Source organism: Emys orbicularis, chromosome 5 (genome assembly GCF_028017835.1).
Source record: "Emys orbicularis isolate rEmyOrb1 chromosome 5, rEmyOrb1.hap1, whole genome shotgun sequence".
Classification (NCBI taxonomy): Eukaryota; Metazoa; Chordata; order Testudines; family Emydidae; genus Emys; species Emys orbicularis.
In genome coordinates, this window is record NC_088687.1 from 140,568,924 (window position 1) to 140,589,179 (window position 20,256).

At 54.2% G+C, this 20,256-nt stretch overlaps 1 protein-coding gene across 1 annotated transcript; it reads left to right on the top strand.

Moving 5' to 3' along the window:
- The first annotated feature begins 300 nt into the window (after positions 1-300).
- Positions 301-12,003, top strand: PRADC1 (protease associated domain containing 1). Its single transcript, XM_065405264.1, has 5 exons — positions 301-441; positions 3,686-3,786; positions 6,861-6,970; positions 9,386-9,553; positions 10,285-12,003. Exons 1-5 carry the CDS (start codon positions 375-377, stop codon positions 10,403-10,405), a joined length of 567 nt encoding a protein of 188 aa, XP_065261336.1. The 5' UTR covers positions 301-374; the 3' UTR covers positions 10,406-12,003.
- Positions 12,004-20,256: the final 8,253 nt, after the last annotated feature.

Genomic DNA, 20,256 nt, shown 5'->3' on the forward strand with positions numbered 1-20,256 from the left:
ACTCTCCTTGGAATACGCAGTGAGAAGCTCACTTTTATCTTCAGGAAATGGAGTGGGTGGAAAAGGACGAATTTGCTTCCAGTTATTTTGCTGCCGGATCTTGCTGAAAAATCTCCTGCTAATTTCAGTGGGGGCTGAATTTGTGGGCCTGGGATTAAATAATTTTTTTGCTTCCTCTCTATTAGGAACCTGTTGGTAATTTAAACCCTCTTGTAGCCGGCAGTGGATTGATTGAAACCTTCGCCAATGAGACCAGCAGCTGCTTGAGCTCACCAATGAGTGGAAGCTAGAGGCCGAGCTCTGCTCTCCTGCCAGTTTGACACTTCTCTGGTTAGAGGTGCATTTGGGAGCTGTGGGGAGGCTGGCGAACAGACATGCTATTCAGCACTGGCAGATGGCAGCGTTTGGTGCTCTATCTCTGCGCCTGGCCTTTCGTTGATGGTGAGTACTGGCCACTCGGGGGCTGGAGAGTGCCCCAGTGCTTGCATTGGGTAGGCGCCGTTTCCAGGAAGCTTGCAAAGCCGGACTGGGCTGACTTGACAAGAAAGCGGATCAAATGCACGTTGAGGTGCCTGCTCGAAGCCTTGTGCTGATGCGGCAGCTGGCCTTGTGCTCAGATACTCTGTTGGCCTTAAATCAAGGCCTGGGGAGGGGGTGAAAAAAAATCTTCTTGAATGCTTCACTTTGGGGTGAATTTGTGATTATTTAGTCTTTGTACTCTCGTCGCTCTGCTTTATTTGCTGTCGTGGAGACCTGCCAAACCTGTCAGGGTTTTTAGTCTATTTATAAATTCCCATTTTCACTTCTATATTCTGCAAAGCAGTGGCAATCCGGCTCAGGAGGATCTCACTGCACATGACCCAGTGTTTCTGAGTGCCTTGTGCTCTTCCCCCTCCCCACCCCCCCGTGTCTTGGCTTGGCCTGGCTTTGAAAGCAGTGAGCGAGCCAAAGAGAAATAGAATGCAACGTCCTCTTGCCCGGGGATGTGATCCCTCCAGGTCACAGCTGAGGTGGGAGAATCTTGCACTGCCGCTGCCCTTGTTTGGGGGCTAGAGGGAAGAGTTTTGTCCATTAGAGCACCGTTAATCAGCCCTAAAACTCCTGCAAAGAGATTTGGAAAGGAAGATGGAGGGAGTGCAGGATTGAGGGGCAGCCAGCAGGTAAATAAGGGGAGACTACAACAGCTAAAAGCTTGAGAAAGCAAAGGAGTAGATCCCAGAGGGGAGGTTGTTCCGCTGGATTCTAGAAATGACCTGTGTTCAGTTTGGAGGCGCTTTGCAAAGGGCTGGCAGCCTGTTTTTATGTCACATTCTGGAGGAGTCTTGGGATGGGTCCAAGCTGCTTGCACACATTCATTTTCTGGCCGCGGCTGGGGGATTTGCTAAGTGTTGCTTGGTTCACGTTAGGTTAGCAGGATGTCAGAATGCGCTCAACAGTACAGAGGGTTAGGGCTCCATTTGGAGAGGTGCTGAACACTGACCACTCCTGTTGATGTAAGCAAGAGCTGTGGGTACTCAGCACCTCTCAGGATTAGACCCTTACTTGTCATTCAACCTTGTACCCTCCCAGCCTGTCCTCTGAATACTGTAGTAATCGCTTCTCGGCTCTTTGAGCTCTGGTCAAGTGTAGGTAGTCTCTTGGTCTATCCAAGGCCGTGATCAAGTGTCTTGATGTTTTGGTCTTTTGGCCTCGAGATGAAAACCTTGCCTTTGTTTCTGGGACCTTGAAGTGAAAAAATTCTCTAAATTATTAACTCCCACTGACAAGGCACTTTGCATCCAAGGATCTTGGAGAGCTTTAAGCCTCATGGTGCCCTTGAGATGCAGATTAATAAGGATAATTTCCCAGATTGTACAGATGGGGAAACTGAGGCACAGAACAATGAAGCGACTTGCCCAAGGACTCGCAGCCAATTAGTGGCAGAGCCAGGAATAGCACCCACATCCCCAGACTCCCCTGCTCCAACCACTAGACACCTCCCCCCCAACTGACACTCTAACCATCAAGAGGCATCTGTGGTTGAGAGGGAAGGGGTTTTTCCATAGGGCTAGCATCAGTGCCTTCATGTGGATCAGTCTTCTGGATTGCTAGAGCATATTGTATGCTTCACCTGCATTAACTGCACCTCCCAACTCCCTTGTGCCATTGTCGTTATCCCCATTTACTATTTGAGGGGAAACTGAGGCAGAGAAAGGGTAAGGGCAATGCGTTTGAAAAGTGACTGGTGATTTTTGGGCACCCAACTGGACACCCCTCCAGGGTCCTGATGTCCAGAGGTGCTAGGCACCAGCAGCTCCATTGACTTTGTCTGGAGCTGTGGGTGCTCCAGCAGCTTGGGAAATCAGGGCCAAGGTGCCTCAAACTGCAAAAATTGGGGATACCCAGAGATCAGTGGGCGTTGGTGAAAATGCTGGTCTAAGTGACCCTCCCAGGGTCACACAGGGTGTCGGTCCAACAGAACCCAGGTTTCCCGCTGCCCACGCTCCTGCTGTAACCGTTAGTCAGAGCTCCCTTCGCAAGATGTAAAAGAGCCGTCCTGAGTCTAGGAAGTGCTGATTCAAACTACAGGTGAAGGGGCCATCTCAGTGGGAGCCCATCACCCCTGCCCTGGCTCAGTTGGGGCAGAGGGAAAGAGGACACACCTGTAAGAGGCTCCCAGGAGATTCGGCATAACTCCGACAGCTTCTGTGCCATAGCAAATTCAGCATGACGCTTTCCACCCACTGCTTGTCAATGGATCCCTAATTGCCTCCGTGGGAAATAAGTGGCTCCAGAATCCGTCGCGGAGGCAGGACATTTGGAGCTCTTAATTAAAGCACTTCTATGGCAGTGCCTTGGGATTCAGCTAACGATTATTGTGCCTCTGCTGTGTCCGGAACGCAGCTGTGGTAAGCCTGCTGGAGCTTTTGCGATCCATTTTGCGATCCAGGTGGCATGAGCTGGGCACTGGAAAAGGGACCTCATTGTGCCAGGATTGGGAGCGCTTTGTCCTGGCTGGCCAGGTAGCCATTCCCCCACCCCCTCACTAGGGTTACTGTTACAAAGCCTGTTTGTTTGGAGGTGACGTAATACACATGGGACGTTCGCTGGAGCAGAATTGGCACCGAGCATTGTTCCAGAGAGTGGCATCAGTAGATCTTTTCAGAATCCTGAATGCAGTCATAGCTTCCGTCAGGCAGTCTTCGCTGGGGTATGGCATTGGGTTGGCTTAAGAAAATTATGGCGAAGGGGTTGGAAAAAGAGCCCATGATGTATTTTCACAAGCGTACCGGGGTGTACGTGCAGGTGTCCTGGACAAATTACACCAGGAGTCATTTCAATTCTGCCTCCTTAAAACATCCCTTGTGATTTCAGTGGAATCCCATATTCTTGGCTTCCTGCTCTAAACAGTTATGCAGCATTGCTGTGCGTTGTTGAATAGCTCCTCCCACACACACCAGAACTGGCTGCATCAACGTGACAGGTGAATTGTGCCTTATATATCCAGCCGCCGTGACTCCAGTTGGGATGAAAGATGCTGTGTAAATGAAATGTTATAACCTGTTGCTTCTCCCACCCCCGTTGAGAAGAGCTGTTTTCACAGCAGCATGATTGTGAATTTAGTTTTAAATCTCTCCAAAGGAATTTCCCAAGAGCTTTTCCATTTCCCCCCCTTGTCTATTTTTTTGTCTTTTTAAATACGCAGGTTTACGCGTCCATGAATATTTATATTTCCAAGTGCTGAGTCCCGGAGATATCCGCTACATCTTCACTGCTACGCCGGCCAAAGATTTTGGAGGTGTGTTTGTAAGTATGAGGATCAGATCTGTATTAGACCTTTCCTTTCTAGATTTTCTCAACAGCAACTAGTGGATTTGAAACCTGATCTTCATTTGGTCGTTTCTTACACTTGTTGCCCTTTAGAAACAGTGGGCCAGATTCTGAGCTCAGTCCCATCAGTGTCAATTATTGAAGCTGCTGATGTTGCTCTGATTTACACTGCTATAAGAGAGCTCTAAGTCTGGCCCGATGGGTGTAGATTGAATTTTGGAATTTGCTGAGGAATTCTGATGCAGCTACTCCAGAATCTCTGTGATCCACTTACCTTCTCTCCGGAACTCTGCAGTTCCTGCTCAATCTGGGACACGCAAAACAAGCGAGGTCCTCTGTTAACATGGTCCAAAAAGCAGATCCAAGTGTAAGAAAAATGCTGGAACTACTTAAGAAGTTATTTCTGCGAGATAGATTGGAGGCCGGGGTGCTGCTCTCCCTGTCTGCCTAATCTTGTGTGAGATGCCTGGCCCATAACTGATTGGATAAGTGCCAGAATTATAAATTGTTATTATACTAACTGCAGAGACATCTGTGCAAGCAACTTGCATTTCTGAAATCACTCATAGATGCAGATGACTTATTACAAATCTCCAACAAGCAACTACCAATGCACTGTACTAGTTAGTGGTATCACATTTTAGCTTCAAAGCGCCTTGCAAATGTTAACTGTATAACCATCCCAACACCCCTGCAAGGTAGGTAGATATTTTTAATCCCCATTTTACAGATTGGGGAAACTGAGGCAGGCTAAAGTGATTTGCCCAAGACCACACAGCAGGACAGTGTTAGAGGCAGGATTAAATTTCAAGAGTTCGGGGCTCCTAGGCCAATGCTCAGTCCATGAGATCACAAGTTTCTAGCTCCGAGTCCTGTGTTTAGACCAGAGGTGGACAAAGTACGGCCCGCGGGCCACATCCAGCCTGCGGGACCGTCCTGCCTGGCCCCTGAGCTCCCAGCCGGGGAGGCTAACCCCCAGTCCCTCCCCCGCTGTTCCCCGTCCTTTGCAGCCTCAGCTCACTGCACCGCTGGGCAGCTCAGCACCGGCACACCCCCCGCCTCAGGGGAGCAGGCGGGAGGTGCAGGCGGCAGGAGCGCCGCGAGCACAGGCCGGAGAGAAGCGGGGCTTTAAAGGGGGAACCGCCGCTTCTCTCCGGCTGCGCGGCTGCCCCTGCTCCTGCTGAGTCCTCCGCCCATGTTCGCAGGGCCACGTTCCGAAAGGGGGTGGGGACCCAGGGGGGCGGCGGTTAGGGGCAGGGGGTCCCAGGAGGGGGCGGTCACGGGACAGGGAGGGGGGGGTTGGATAGGGGGTGGGAGTCCCCGGGGGCCTGTCGGGGGCGGGGATGTGGATAGGGGTCAGGGGGGCAGTCAGGGAACTGGGAGCAGGGCGGTTGGATGGGGGTGGGGTCTCAGGGGGGCGGTTAGGGGCGGGGGGTCCCGGGAGGAGGTGGTCAGGGGACAAGGAGCAGGGGGGTTGGATGGGTCGGGGATTCTGAGAGGGGCAGTCGGGGCAGGAAGTGGGAGGGGGTGGATAGGGGGCGAGGGCCAGGCTGTTTGGGGAGGCACAGCCTTCCCTACCTGGCCCTCCATACTATTTTGCAGCCCCGATGTGGCCCTCGGGCCAAAAAGTTTGCCCACCCCTGGTTTAGACCCTACCTCTGAGCTTCTAGGCCCAGACCTTGAAAGCTATTTAGGCTCCTAACTTCCATTGAAATCAATGAGCATTAGGAGCCTAATTACTTTTGAAGATCTGGACCCTAGATTCTCTTTATACTAGAACAAAGGGATACTGCCGGATGTTGCCATATCTCCACCATCAGCAGGGCGTCCTGCTTGGCATGGTAGAGAATGCCTCTTGCGGGATTCGGCTGAGATAAGGCCGAGGGCCTCGTTCACCATTGCCCTGCACCTGGTGTGGTGCCAAGTGTGTGAGAGACGCTGCCGTGCTCTTTTTGTCGCCCCTTTGCACGAGAGTAAAGGCCCGTGCGAGGCACAGGGCCATGGAGAATCAGGTCCAAAAGGGAGTAAGCCGGCAGCGTGCAAGGGTGGGAAGCCGGCAGAGTGACCCAAGTAGCCTATGTGGGGCCACACTGTACAGGACTCCGATGGACTGACAAGCCGGCAGCACCTGGCCACTCTGCAAACTGTGATTCAGTGACCTGCACAAACGGGACCTTGGCCCTGTAATAAAGAAAAGGGGGCGAGGGGGGATGAGTTCAGTAAGAAACAAGTGACCAGACCTGCCCGAAGCTGCAGGCTGGGCAAATCCAGCAAGAGGCAGTTCTCTACCACGCACAGCATCTGGGACAGCCCTCACAGGCAGGGAGCTACAGTGTCTGGTTATGGACACGTACACGGTGAACACCAGTTCACGGGGAGACCCTCCCGTCCAATCCTGGGTCCCTAAGAACAACTGCCTTAGACGGGACCTCCCTGTAATTCCCTGCCAGGTCTCCCGCAGGGCGGATGGAACCGTGAGCCTCCCACCCTGGAGCCAGGAGAGGGAGTGCCATCCAGGGCTTAGAGCCCAGAACTGCGAGTCCAGAGACCGAAGTACTATTCCCTGCTCTGCCACGGACTCACTGGAACTGCTCTGTGCCTCAGTTTCCCCATCTGTAAAATGGGAGTAATAAGCATTGCCTACCTGCCATGGCTGTTGTGGGGGTTGAGGAATCGTTGGCAGAAAGATGCTATAGCAAGGAAGAGGAAGTACTAGCCAATGCACTGTACTCAAACTCCTCTGATAGCGCCATCAGGTTTTGCAGGGTTTAATATTAGACCCTTAGGTGCTATAGACCTGCAAAGTATGTAGCAGTCTAGCAATTACAAGGCCAGATCTGACTGTCTTTGTAGTTTTCTTCGGGTTTAGTTAGGGGCAGGACGGTGAGAACTGTTCTATGAAGCTGGCCTTAACCAGAACAAAAAAAGCCTGTTGCTGCAGACCCCAGAATAGATCTACGTTAGCAAACCCAGCCCCCCCACCCCACCCCACCCCCCAGTACTGCCCCCTGCCTTTACTCCCAGTCTGCTGCTTTTCTTTCCTCTCCGAGAACACGAGATACGAGCAGATCCACCTGGTCCCGGCAGACCCTCCGGAGGCATGCGGGGAGCTAAACAATGGAGTCTTCATCCAAGATCAGATCGCCCTGGTGGAGCGTGGGTAGGTTGGATGACAGATCTGTTTTACCAAGGGGGGCGGGGGAGCTATTTATAGTGTGATTCTAGAACAGCGGCGTGCAGGGAGTGGGCGGGTTGGGTTTTTTCCACCAAAGAGATCGGGCAGAACGAAATCCGGCACGTCGCAGAGCGCCTGCCTGGGGAACGGTCCCGTGGAGATTTCGGCTCATGTTCGTTTTTATCATAGTCCTCTGACAGTCGAGGCTCCTCTGCATGGAGAATATTACTGAGGTAGCTATACTGCTGGCATTATCGCTGCATAGCTATGCCAGTAAAACTCTTTGTGTGGACACTCTTCTCCCGGGATGGTGAGTCCACCTGGGGAGTTATATGTACGCTGGTCATTTGCTCCTTGTAGACAACACCCGAAACGTGATTAGTCTCCAGTCCCCTGTTACTTTCTAGTCTGACAAAACTGACTCCATCATCCGCTTTCCCCTCTGCCGTTTGTCTGTATGGCGAGGTCCTGGAAGGAAGGCAGCTGCTGCTGTTTAATATAAAGGAAACCGGCCAGTCGTGTGCCCCTTCCCCAGGGAATCCTCTGACAGCTCTGAGGTTCGTTTGGGGCGTCCGTCACCCCTTCTCCTGAGACATTTAGGGGGCTGTGGCATGGGCCCAGGTTTGCCTCCCAGCCCCACGGACGAGGGGGCCTGCCAAGAATGAAACCTCCCAGCACAATCGGGGCTGGAGACGTCTGGCATGGGACCGCTGTCACTTACTCAGTAGCAGCTGCTGAGGGGACTAATGTAGCTTCAGGAATTGTTCCTGCCCTCCTGGATTTCCTCGAGGACACTGAGCAGGGAACAACGCTGCCCCCCAACTCCACACCTCCCGGGTCCTGCTGTCAAGCTCCTGCCTCCTCGCGGTGGGCCCAGTGCTGCTAGGCATCGCGCCATGGGGAATTCAGCCCCGCAGCGGCCCCTCTGCTCACGCAGGCTCTTAGCCCCGGCATTCTGAGAGCAGCCGTGTGGTCTAGCAGCCAGGACAGGCCCTACTGACTGGGACCATTTTCCTAAAGCATCCACCTTTCCCCTGGCGACTGGGGCTTGGTTAGAGGAGGCTAATAACCACAGAGCAGGTCCAGCAGGGGCACCGCCAGGGCCAGCCAGCTCCACCCTGCCCCACCACCACCCCAGTTCCGAGTTGCGGGGATGCATTCCCAGGCGGAGAAGGGAAGGACCCAGTCAGTCTTGGCCTGGCTGCTGAGCCTCTGGGGGTCTGTCTGCACTGCAGTCAGGCGGCTAGCGGCAGCTGCTGCGGCGTCACTGCTGTTCCTAGCTGGTTAGCTCACTCGAAGCCAGCTCGGTACACCCACGCGGGCTGCAGTCACACCTCCGATTGTGGGTAGGCAGACCGTGCCAGAGCACTGATAATGCTGGATCAGCGTTTTTTGCGACAAGAGCACCTGCTCTGTGGGAGCGAGACCACCTGGTCCCCGCCCGCCGGTCAGCCAGCAGCTATCTCCCGGGCACTGTTAACAAAGCAGTCTGCGTTCCCAAGTGGAAGCCAGCAGCTTTGCGCGCTGTGCCCAGGGCTGCACCCGGGGAGGATTGCCGGGCAAGTGTCAGTGTTCGGACAACGTCCCAGACAGGTCGGCGATCACAGCTGGTGCTGGGTGAAGGGGGGCCGTACAAGCCAGCACAGTCGCTCACTTGCTCTTGGGGCGGAGTGGTACCCTTTGAGCACTGGAGAGTGTCGCTGAGGTGCCCTGAAGACCGAGAAAGTAAAAGAAGAGAATTAGGGGAGATGATTTCATAGATCCCAAGCCCAGAAGGGACCGCAGTCTGCCCCTCTGTCTACCACAGGCCAGAGACCTGCCCCACGAGAATTCCTAGGGCAGAGCTTTTAGACAAACAGCCGAGTTCGATTTAAAACCAGCCAGGGATGGTGAATCCACCACGACCCTTGGTAAGTTGTTCCAATGGTTAATTACTAAGTTTGCTGAGACAGTACGTTAATGAGGCCTGGTCCGAGCACAGGCCTGGGAGCCAGGTGCTGCAGAATTCTAACCCCAGCTCTGACACAGATTCCCTCTGCATCCTTGGGCAAATCACAGCACCACTCTGCCTCAGTTTCCTCGCCTGCTCCCTCACCAATGTCTCCAGGGCGTCGGGAGAATGTTGGTGAAGCAAAGATAGAGAAGTCCCTATTATTATTATTATTATTATGAACAATAAGAATCCTTTGGTTAAAATGGGTCGTTCGCTTCCTATTCCCCCGCTCAGACATAAGTGTGGCCCTTTTCACCCTTCGCTCTCACGGGCGGCAATTGTATGAAATGCACGAAGTGCGTCAGCTGGGAAGGGGTGATGTCTTTGAAGGGGGAGACATAGGCGCTGTGCCGCGCAGACAGCCAGCCAAGCGGGTCTCTGAGACGCAGCGTTATTTTCTGCCGCAGGGGTTGTTCCTTCTTGTCGAAGACGCGCGTCGTCCAGGAGCACGGCGGGAGGGCGGTGATTATCGCCGATAATGCGTACGACAACGACAGCTTCTACGTCGAAATGATCCAGGACAGCACGAGGCTGACGGCGGACATTCCTGCTCTCTTCCTCCTGGGCAGGGACGGGTAGGTGCCTTTCCCCAACGGGTGCACACCCCCGTATCTTCAGATTGTGCCCCCCGTTGTACCCAGGCAACCCCATCGAAGTCAGTCTGGTTGTGTGGATGAAACGAAGATAGCACTGGCACCTTTGTTTCCACCACCTCAGATGTTCTCCAGATCTTTAATGTCCATGCCCCCGATCATGGGCTCTGGCCATGGAGACTGAAGTGCTCCGTTTATCTACAGCATCGTGATGTAGAATAAATGATAAAGCTAGCGCTTAAAGCAGAGATCATAAACTGCAGGCCATAGCCTGTGTCTCTCCAGGGCTGGCCCAGTGCTGATGAGCCACCATGGTGCTCCACTCAGCCATCCCTATTCATCCAGCAAGCAAGAGGCATCTGCAATCACACAGGGCTGCCTCGGTTGATTCTTAAACATGGAAATTGTTTAGGCAGCTTAAGTGCAGCTGTCAGAAAATTCAGCCTTCCCCTGATGAAGGCCGGACTCTACAAGGTGCTGAGTGTCCCATGGGAAGGGCTAAGTGACTTCACTTCCCTCCGAGGTCAGTGGGCGCTAAGCGCCTCTCAGAATCAGGCCCTGTAAGTGAGACCCTTAGTGGAGTCAGTTGTATTTGTTCTGTGGGGTTGAGTTGGTCTTGACGTTGCACTCTTCGGTGGCTCCAGCGCACGCCTACGGGCCGAGCTCCTCTTTCCCAACTCACTCCGTCAATATGCGTGCCTGTGTCTCTCTAGGTACATGATCCGACGCTCCTTGGAACAGCACGGACTCCCCTGGGCCATCATCTCCATCCCCGTCAACGTTACCAGCATCCCAGCCTATGAAATGATGCAGCCTCCATGGACCTTCTGGTAGTGGGGAGAGAAAGGGAAGGTCTTGGAGCCTTCTGGATGGATTTGTTGAAGGGATTGGCCTTGAAGAACAGCCCCTGCCTGCCCCAAAACTCCACAATCCAAACTCACTGGGTGATTCCCACTGGAATTATTGTGCTGCAGCTGGTAGCCAGCTAACCTCAGACATCATCGCATCATTCACCGTCACCGCCGGATGACTTCCTTAGTAACTATTTCTGGGCGGGGAGGCAGATATCCCAGAGTCTGAGAGGCCAGAGCGCGCTAGAGAAGCATTCTGAGGAGCTGTAAGATAGCAGGGGCATTGCAAACCATGGCAGGTGCGGACTGCCAATCTCAAGTGAAATGGTACCGTGTGGCTAAAGCGTAAAGAGGGGAAAGAGTAATGCACGGGGGATCGCTCTGTGCTAGCAGGACCCGCCAGGTCGGCCAGAGGTTTATAGTTTTCGGCCGAGTGGCGCCAGAAGCCTAAACTCCGGCAAGACGAGGGTGCCTGGAGGAGAGAGGAAGTGGCTCTGTGTGGGTTTGTTTTGGAGAGGGGGTTCAGAAGAGAGAAATCCCTCCTGTTGAAATCCATGGGAGTTAGGCACCTAAATCTCTTTTTAGGATCTGGGCTCAGACTCCGTCACGTCTAAGGAACGAGGCTGCCAGAGCCTGAGGCTGTTCTGGAGCCAGCCCATAACCACAAGCGAATACAGGACTATAAAGGGCCAGATTCACCTCTAGCCTAAGCCAGCGCGACCCCACTGGATAACTCCCACTTCCACCTAGGCTCAGTGGCCAGGCCAGGCACTAAGAGACGGACACAGTGTAGGTGCAAACCTGGGACATCTGAAATACTGACTGGGGGGGGAGGGGCATTTTCCAACCCGCTCTCTGCACCGAACAGACGTATGGGAACAGGCTGACCTCTTGAGAGGCCCTGGCCCGGCTAGGCAGCCCCTTTCTCCTGATCATCTCTTTCCCCATCTGCTTGCACAATGCTGCTTCACGTGGCTGAAGTGTCTCTTCCCAGATCGCTTGTAGGCCAGGCCTCACTCAACCATTTTACCATAACCTGGCACAAGAGCATCAAGCCACGCCCCCATCTTTGCGTTGTGCTGGTGATTGGTCCACTGCCCTCAGGTGTCCTCTAGTTGGCTGAAGAAGCCACCAATAGATAAGCAGGGTGGCTGAGGCTCAGTGCATTATCCTAAAAAGCAGGGTCCTATGCAGGTCTTTTAAGTGACTGGAACCTCCTTCCCTGTTTTCTTCCCCAGTAGTTTCCGCGGGTCAGTAGATTTCCAGCTTCCCCAGCAGATCTCTTGCTCTGCACGTTGGGTGAGTTTTGGCTCAGCCTTCGCAAGAAGATACAATGGGGCGGCCGGGGCAGCAGCGGGAAAGGTCGGACTGTCGCCGCCTGCCACTGTATCGTCATCTCCAGATCCAAGGCTCCCCCAGCACTGAGTTGGCCCCCCCTCCTCCGGAGCACCTGGCTTGGGCTGGTCTGCTCCGCCTGTTGCATTATTTAAATTTTGCGTTGGGTATTTTAATGGCTTTTTAACGGGATTCTAAAAATAAAGTCGCGAAAGTTCTAAAAGGTCCCTTTGCTTGAGTGTTTTGTGGGTGACTCTGCCTTTTGAAATGGTAGAGCCCAGCTCAGCCTGGTACAAAAAGGCTTGGGTCCTTGGTGCACTCTGGGAAGTATCAGGATGGTTTTGCTTTGTGCGTGCTGCGTGATTTGGGGTTACACAATACTACTCCGCGAGCCCATTCTTTAACACGTGGACTCAGCATGTGTGTGTCCACACACACAGCTGATCCTGAGCCCTGTATTCTGGCTCGTAGCCCTACTGAAGTCAGTGGGACTCCTTGCATGACTGAGGGGCCTTGTGGGAGGAAGGATTGATGGGCCAGGTCCTAACAGTAATTGTGATGCTGGACCTCCCCGAGATCAAACCCTCTTCCCTTCGTGTGTTGTCTACATGCTGCGATGAACTTTCAGCTGCCCTTCCCTCCTTTGAAGCCTGCTCCTGAATTTCACTACGTCCGGAAAGCCAGGCCGGGAGGCGTTTGTGCACGAGCCTGACACGTTCCCTGGAGACTGCCAGGTGACGGGAGCCTCTACTACCTTATACCGTTCAAGGGCCTGATCCTGCCCCCTTCACTTCAGTCAGGTCCCAAGTCCATTGACTCCGAGAGGCTTCGGATCTGGCCCTTGGACCAGGATTCCCAGTGGAGGCAGGAGCGCAGCGGTTTAACGCGAGTGGGCGAAGCTGGCCCTGGATCTGGAATGCTTTGCGGGGGGGGAGGTCAGAGCAGGGTGGGGCTGGCTTGGCCCGGCTTGGCCCGTTACAGGGCAGGAGGGTCGCAAAGTTCCCAGCTGGGTTCAGCTCTTGACCCCTTTTACACCCCTAATGCTCAGGTGGTACTGAGCCAGGCTCTGCTTCTAACCCTTGGGAAGCTTTAACACGCAGCTGCTCTGGGTTAAGGCTTGGCCAGGTTCTAGGGGACTTGGGACCGTACACTAGAGGGTGCAGGGTCAGGGAGCCCAAAGGCTGCCTGGCTGATGGGGGGCAGTGCTGGGTGTGGGACCAATCTAGACCAGTGTGGCTTTGCCCCTGCCTGGACCCCCCCTCTCACCCTGTCCCCCTATACACACACCTTCCCCCAGTAGCTCTGCCTCAGCCGCGAGGGGGGCAGGGGGCAGAGAGGAATGAACAGAGAGCTCCGTGCGTGGAGGCTATGTTTGGAGTGGTGCGGGGGGGATGTGGGCTGCTGGGGATAAGGAGAAGGAAGGAGTTATAATTAGCAATGGGAAGGATGGTGGAGGCTGTTGGGAATGGAGGAGGGAGACGGGGCAGCCTTGCCCCCTCCCTCCCCCCCGATTTGGACCCAGTGTACATGTGACACGCCCATGGATCGGAGCCTTGCTACCGTCTCTTGAATGCTGCAGTCAGGATTCATTCGTGGCCATGTGATTTGAAGCCCAGGCAGCCCAGAGGCTGGGCAGCACAGGAGAAAGGTCTCTGCCGTTGCAGCGGAGGGAGCCCAGGGCACTGGCATGTTCCAGGGTTGATGCACTGGGAAAGTCCCCGTCAGACGGTAGATTCCACTGACCCAGGACACACTCGGGCCCGATCCTGCAAAGTGCTGCTTGCCCTGCACGCCTGTTAGCTGAAGGTGGCTGAGTGGCACTAGGGCTGCGTGGGTCTTGGCCCGGTTCGGCCTGGCTGCCGCTTTCAGTTCCTCCGGCGCTGTCACCCAGACAAGGAGTGTGTGGACTGCAGCCCCACTCCCTGCTAGCTGGTTCCTTCCATTCGGCTGCCAATGCTGGGCAGGCCGAAGGCTAAGTCTGGATCCCACTATGTCATGCCCCCTCCAGCTCCCAGGACCTGTCCGGCGCCACAGGTGCCAGCTGGCATTTGCCTTCATGCTGTCGGGGCTCTAGTCGCAGGATAATGGTCTATATTCATTTGTAACACGAACCTCTTCTTTAATCGCTCTAATAAAGACTGAAGCTCTCAGCCGTCTGATTTCTTGACCTCCCATTAGTGGGTGTATCGAGATTTATAACTGAGCAAAATAACATCAATTGGGGCACGGTTGTTTGGAGCTGTGATGATGCAAGGCTCCGTGCTTGGGTTGTTCCAGATTTGCTCGACAGGGCTGGGGAAGGAATGGCTGCTGCTGAGATAAAAAGATGCATATATGCATCCGAAGAAGTGGGCTGTAGCCCACGAAAGCTTATGCTCTAATAAATTTGTTAGTCTCTAAGGTGCCACAAGTACTCCTGTTCTTTTTGCGGATACAGACTAACACGGCTGCTACTCTGAAATCTGCTGCTGAGATGTATTTCTGACAGGGAGTGCTGCATTTGTAGGGTTAGTGCCTGTTCCAGGGGCAGCTTTGCTCCAAGCCCAGAGGACCACATGGTCAGGAGAACAACCGTCCGCCCTGCCCTGCTCGGCCCAGCGCTGGGGCTTTAGGTGCCTGCAGAGAAGTTGAAGAAGCCACGGGTATGTATAAGTTTACTGGCTCTTCGCTGTTAGCACATTGATTTGCTTTTGCACACCCTTCACCATGAGAGTCACGGAGTTGTGTGAAACTCTCCACCCACAGGAAGTAACATCAGGGCTGGATTGGCAGGAACGAAGGCCAGGCAGGACTGGGTCACAGTGGCAGTAGTGTGTCCTTCACCCAGCACTCAGCCCCACCCCTCTCCTGGAAGGGCCAACTCTGGGATAAAATGAGGACATGTCTGTTCCACAGCGGCGGATAAGAACCGTGAGGTGGTCAGCTGGCCGCTTGGAACTGGAATAAGATAATCAATTGCTTTCACAAACCAACCATCAGATGGCAATTTCCAGTCACTACTAGCCTGGGCTTGCTTTAAACTAGACCATCCCTGACAGGTGTTTCTCTAACCTGTGCTTACCTAAATCACCCTTGCTGCAGATAAAGCTGATTACTTCCTGTCCTGCCATCACTGGGGCCCTACCAAATTCACCGCAGTGAAAAACGCATCCCGGACCGTGAAATCTGGACTCCCCCGTGAAATCTGGCTATTGTAGGGGTGTCGCAGTATTGCCACCCTTACTTCTGTGCTGCCTTTAGAGCGGGGGGGCTGCTGGCCGGGCGCCCAGCTCTGAAGGCAGCACAGAGAGCAGTGGCTGCTGGCCACGTGCCCGCTGGCCACGTGCCCAGCTCTGAAGGCAGTGCTGCCACCAGCAGCAGTGCAGAACTAAGGATGGCAATGCCAAGACCCCCCTGTAATAGCCTTGTGACCCCCACGGTTACAACACTGGGACATTTCAGCTTTAAAAATCTGAAACCATGAAATGTAAGAGTTTTTAAATCCTATGACCATATTTACCAAAACGGACCATGAATTTGGTAGGTTCCAAACCATCACTGAACGTGGAGAACAAGTGATCACCATCCGTGTTTAATTCAAAGAAACAGGCCGAGCCCCAGTTCTTACCAATGTCATTTTATTGAGGCCACCGAAGGGCATGCCACAGGGATGGCAGTGGAGGGGTGACAAGGACCAGTTGCAGCGCTTTATTGACTGAGATCGTTGGAGTGGGAGGATGTGGCCATCTCGGCTTCGCAAGTTCCCCTGGATCTTACCCTCAAAAGGACAGACCAAAACGGACAGAAGAAACAGTTCCATAAAGTTCAAGTGCTGTGGGAAGCTTGCAGAATCCAAACCGGCCGTGGTTAGAGTGGTTTGATTTATTTTCATTCAGGCGGATACCAACTCTCTATCATGCATTATGTACAGATAGACGGACGCCACACCAACTGATTGAAAAGCTCTACTGACTTCAGTCTCACAACACTTGCATCAGTGTGAACGCATTGATTATAGAAGGTGGGGTGTGCAATAGCCCCTCTCTATGGGGTAGGGTTGCCAACTCTCCCAGTTTTGCCGGGAGTCTCCCAGAATCGGGCTCTATCTCCCAGAGGCTACTGAAGCCAGATTTTAGGCCGCTAAAAGTCCGGCAGCACAGCAGGGCTAAGGCAGGCTCCTAGCCCTGTGCCACTCCCAGAAGTGGCCAGCATGTCCCTGCGGTCCCGGAGGGGGGAGGGGCAGGGAGTCTCTGTGTGCTGCCTCCGCCCCCAGCACCGACTCCACAGCTCCCATTGGTCAGGAACTGTGGCCAATGGGAGCTGCAGGGGTGGTGCCTGCAGGGGCAATGTGCAGAGCCCCCTGCCCCCACCCTCCCAGGGGCCGCAGGGATGTGCCGGCCGTTTCCGGGAGTGGTGCAGGGCCAGGGCAGGCAAGGAGCCTGCCTTAGCTCTGCTGTGCCACCAACTGGGAGCCATCCAAGGTAAGCACTGCCTGGCCAGAGCCCGCACCCCTCACCCCCTCCTGCACCCTAACTCCCTGCCCCAGCCCTGACCCCCCTCCTGCACCCAAACCCCTTCCCAGAGCCTGCATCCCTCACCCCCTCCTGCACCCCAGCCCTGACCCCCCTCCTGCACCCAAACCCCTTCCCAGAGCCTGCATCCCTCACCCCTTGCTGCACCCCAACTCCCTGCCCCAGCCCTGACCCCCCCTCCTGCAGAGCCCGCACCCCTCACCCCCTCCTGCACCCCAACTCCCTGCCCCAGCACTGACCCCCCTCCTGCACCTTGAACCCCTCATTTCTAGGCCCACCCTGGAACCCACACCCTCAGCCTCAGCCCGGTGAAAGTGAGTGAGGGTGGGGGAGCGCAAGCGACAGAGGAAGGGGAAATGGAGTGATCAGGGTGAGGCCTCAGGGCAGGGCTGTTTGGGTTTGCGTGATGAGACAGTTGGCAACCCTACTATGGGGACATGTCTGGATACTTCCACGGGGGAGGATGTCCCAAGCCCTGAACCAGGAATCTGGGAGGAGGGTGGCTGATGAGACAACTCCCCAAGGCATTTTGTGACAGCACGGAAGCAGCGTGGAGGTGACAGGGTAGGGTGCGGTGTAGGAGAATGGAATGGCACCAGAACTCTGCTTTGCCGTGAATCGAACGCAGAAAAAAGCCAGGTGGCGGAGCTGGGCACAGATTGCAGATGACCTCAGCAAGGGCAGCCAAGCCTGGCCCACCAGCTTTTCTATTTCAGAAAGATTAGTGGCAGCTTCCATCAAAAGGTAACTACTGTTAAACAGGGCCGCTTTGCACCCCACTCTATGGCGGTTTGCTGGGGCTCACCCACTGAGGCACCAAAACCTCCCGTGCCGAATACTCCCAGACTCCGGATCTAGGTTTTGCAAGTGGACCCAACCAAACCACAGGATTGGCATTCAGGCTGTTTGGGTATCCAGATCCAAAGTTTGTAGCACACACCCCTCTCTGCTTGTGTGTGAATATACAGATCAAATGGCTTTGCCTCTCTCTCCTGAAACAAGATTGCCTCTCGCCCCTGTTCCAAAACCAAGGTCGGGCAGTTGGTTACAAGCACAACAGTAAGAGGAGCCGGGCCTGCTTCCCAACTCTCTCGGAACTGTTTGAGCATTGGCCTGCTAAACCCAGGGTTGTGAGTTCAATCCTTGAGGGGGACCATTTAGGGAACTGGGGTAAAAATCTGTCTGGGGATTGGTCCTGCTTTGAGCAGGGGGTTGGACTAGATGACCTCCTGAGGTCCCTTCCAACCCTGATATTCTATGAACTGAAAAGCGTTAACTTACAGTCTTAGGAGGGAAGCTACCGTTGGAGGGCGATGGATGTTGGCAACTTTAAAACTCATGGTTGGCCAACCAAATATCCAAGGCAGGCTTAGCAGCGGGGCTCTGGTTCTTCAGGACACTGGCCTGTAAACTAGCGCCCAGTGTTTTAGGCTCTCTATTCAGGCAGGGTGTGTACAGTTAAAAGAGGAGGGATTATTTAGAGCGGAAGCAATGTACAGGAAACCCACATGCAAGGGAATGGTGCTAGGGCATGAGAACCAAGAAGTGAAACTGACCAATATAGTTTCACTGCTCAAGCTGGCCTGCAAAAAGGAAGCAGCGTAAATGGAGAAAAGGCTTTGGTGGTGGTTTTTAAATTTCCCTGTTTAGGTTTTTTTTTTTTTTTTTTTTTAAACACTTCATTAGTCACAGATAGGGCTTTTCTGCAAATCTTTTTCATCTTGATACTGTTGTCACTTAAATTCACATCTAGCCCGCTCACTTTGTTTAGCAGTTCTTTGCTCAACCACAATTCCTTGCTCTCAAATGTAACATTTTGCTTGTACAGGTGGGATCTTGTTCGAGATCCTTGCACCATTTGGGTTTTTGGAAGACTGCTTTGCTCAAGCAACGTTCTGGAGCCATTGTAGGCCACGGTTTAACAGTCGGTCTACTCAATACCAGCCTACTCCCTTAATTCACTGCAATTTGATCACCACAGGCATTAGCACCATTGTCAAATAAACCTATTGCTGTATTGTTTCAAGCAAGACCAAAAATCAAAGCACAACTGCTTGTGCAGTGTGGGCTTAAGGGATGATCTCAGTGACACCGGTGTGAACTTGGAGTAACTCGGAGGAAGTCAGTGAAGCTATTCCAGATTTACACCAGTGTAGGATTTGGCCTGTGATCTGCAGGCACCAAGTTTCTAGGTCAGTCTCCCAGCTCCAGGCACACAGAACATAAAAGCCCTCAAAATGTGCTGTCACGAGGCTAAGATATGTTCAACAGTCATATTTCAAAGCTAACGACCCTGTCAAATTCCCAGTGAAACTCAGAACGGGAAGACTCCCCGCTTACGTCAAGTGGGCCCTAAGACGGTCGACACAGTCAGGTTTAAGAAGCGTGGTGCTCCACTGTTTTCCAGTCACAGAGCCCAGGCTCCCCCACTCCACAAGAAGTCCTAAAGAAAGTGCGAAAAATCAGTCTTCATAGAGGGACATAGCAGCACCCAGGGCTAGGCAACATACCAGAGCCTCACAGCTCACGCCTCATCAGCAACGGAGAAGACTGCATCTCTCTTACTCTTTAATGGGTGGGATGGACTGAAGAGACAACCACTCCCAGCATGCCATGCTGCATCTTGATCAGAACGGCTAAGGCCCACCAGCTGCAGGAGGACTGGGGGAGGCAGTGGACGAAATGAGGCCAGGAATTGGATCCCACTTCTGGAAAGGGGAAAGACTCTGGCTTGGCACGGAGTTTGTCCCAACCCTCTCACTGATGGGGGAGTGGGGTGGGAGATCAGGATGTGGGGTGTCCCCTCTCCTGGCCCCATTACTGGAGTGAGGAGATAAGAGTGGGGTGGGGAACGTGGCTCTAAAGAGCAGGTGAACACAGCTGGTGGGTGACCTTCCTCCCACTCCAGCCTCACTGCTCATGGGGAGAAGATCAGATGTGGAGGGCGAGCGTCCTCTCAGTTTGGTCCCCAGGCAGCCCAGAGTCGGCGCCGTACCCTGCAGGCCCCAAGCAATTACATCGAGCTCGAAGCCGCCCCTTCATCCAGCCACCGGGACAGAGCGGAAAGGCAAACCACAATGTCACTGACCTTGGAGATGGCTGCCGGGCGGAGGACAACGCCGCCTGCCTCCTAGAAGGCTGAGATTTTTCCAAGTGGCTCAGTCTCTATTGCAGGGCAGGTCCTGCCCTCGCGGGGGAACGGACTCCCTCATCGACTGGCATGTGCCCATCTCCGGCTATGGTACTAGGCAGCCTGAACTCTCGTCTGGATCCTTCACCATCCCCCCTGAGAGCGCCACGCTGCTCTGATAGGGTTTGATCTGAGAGGCGCTGAGCACCCACAACGCCCACTGGCTCCGGGGGGCGCTGGGGGCGCTGGGCACCGCTCCGACCCAGGCAGACAGGCCCTTGGGAAGCTTACGCTAGTGGGTCTAGAAGGAGCTGCCAGCTCCACGCAGACTCAGCCTCTAGAGCCTGGCTGATGGTCACGTGATACCCCAGGGCCCAGCCCTGCAGCCTTTGCACCCCTGGGAGGTCAGTGGGCTAATACACACAAGGGAAGGCTGAGGATGGATCCCTCCGACCACCCCCCCGCAGACTGTTTCTCCCTTCGCGCTCCAGGGCTGGGCTTGGCAATGGGGCCGGACCCCGCTTCCTGGTCCCTTGGAGGAGAACCGGGGCCCAGGTTTTTAGAGGTATTTAGCCGTTGCTGCGCTCAGCATTCCAATGCCTAGCTGATTCAGGAGCCTACGTCTCCTTTTTAAAGGTGATTTAGGCACTCAAGAGCCAAAAATCGCACTGACAGTCAATAGGAGTCTGGCTCTGAAGCGCCTAACTCCCTTCTGACAACAAGCTTCAGCGCTGAGCAGAGCAATGCCTACAGACTGGTATAACTCCGAGCCCAGGGGTCTAGCCCCATGTGGCAGGCTGGGTAAGGATTTCCCTTGGTGCCCGTGCAGAAGCCCCTCACAGGCCAGTACCACTGAGC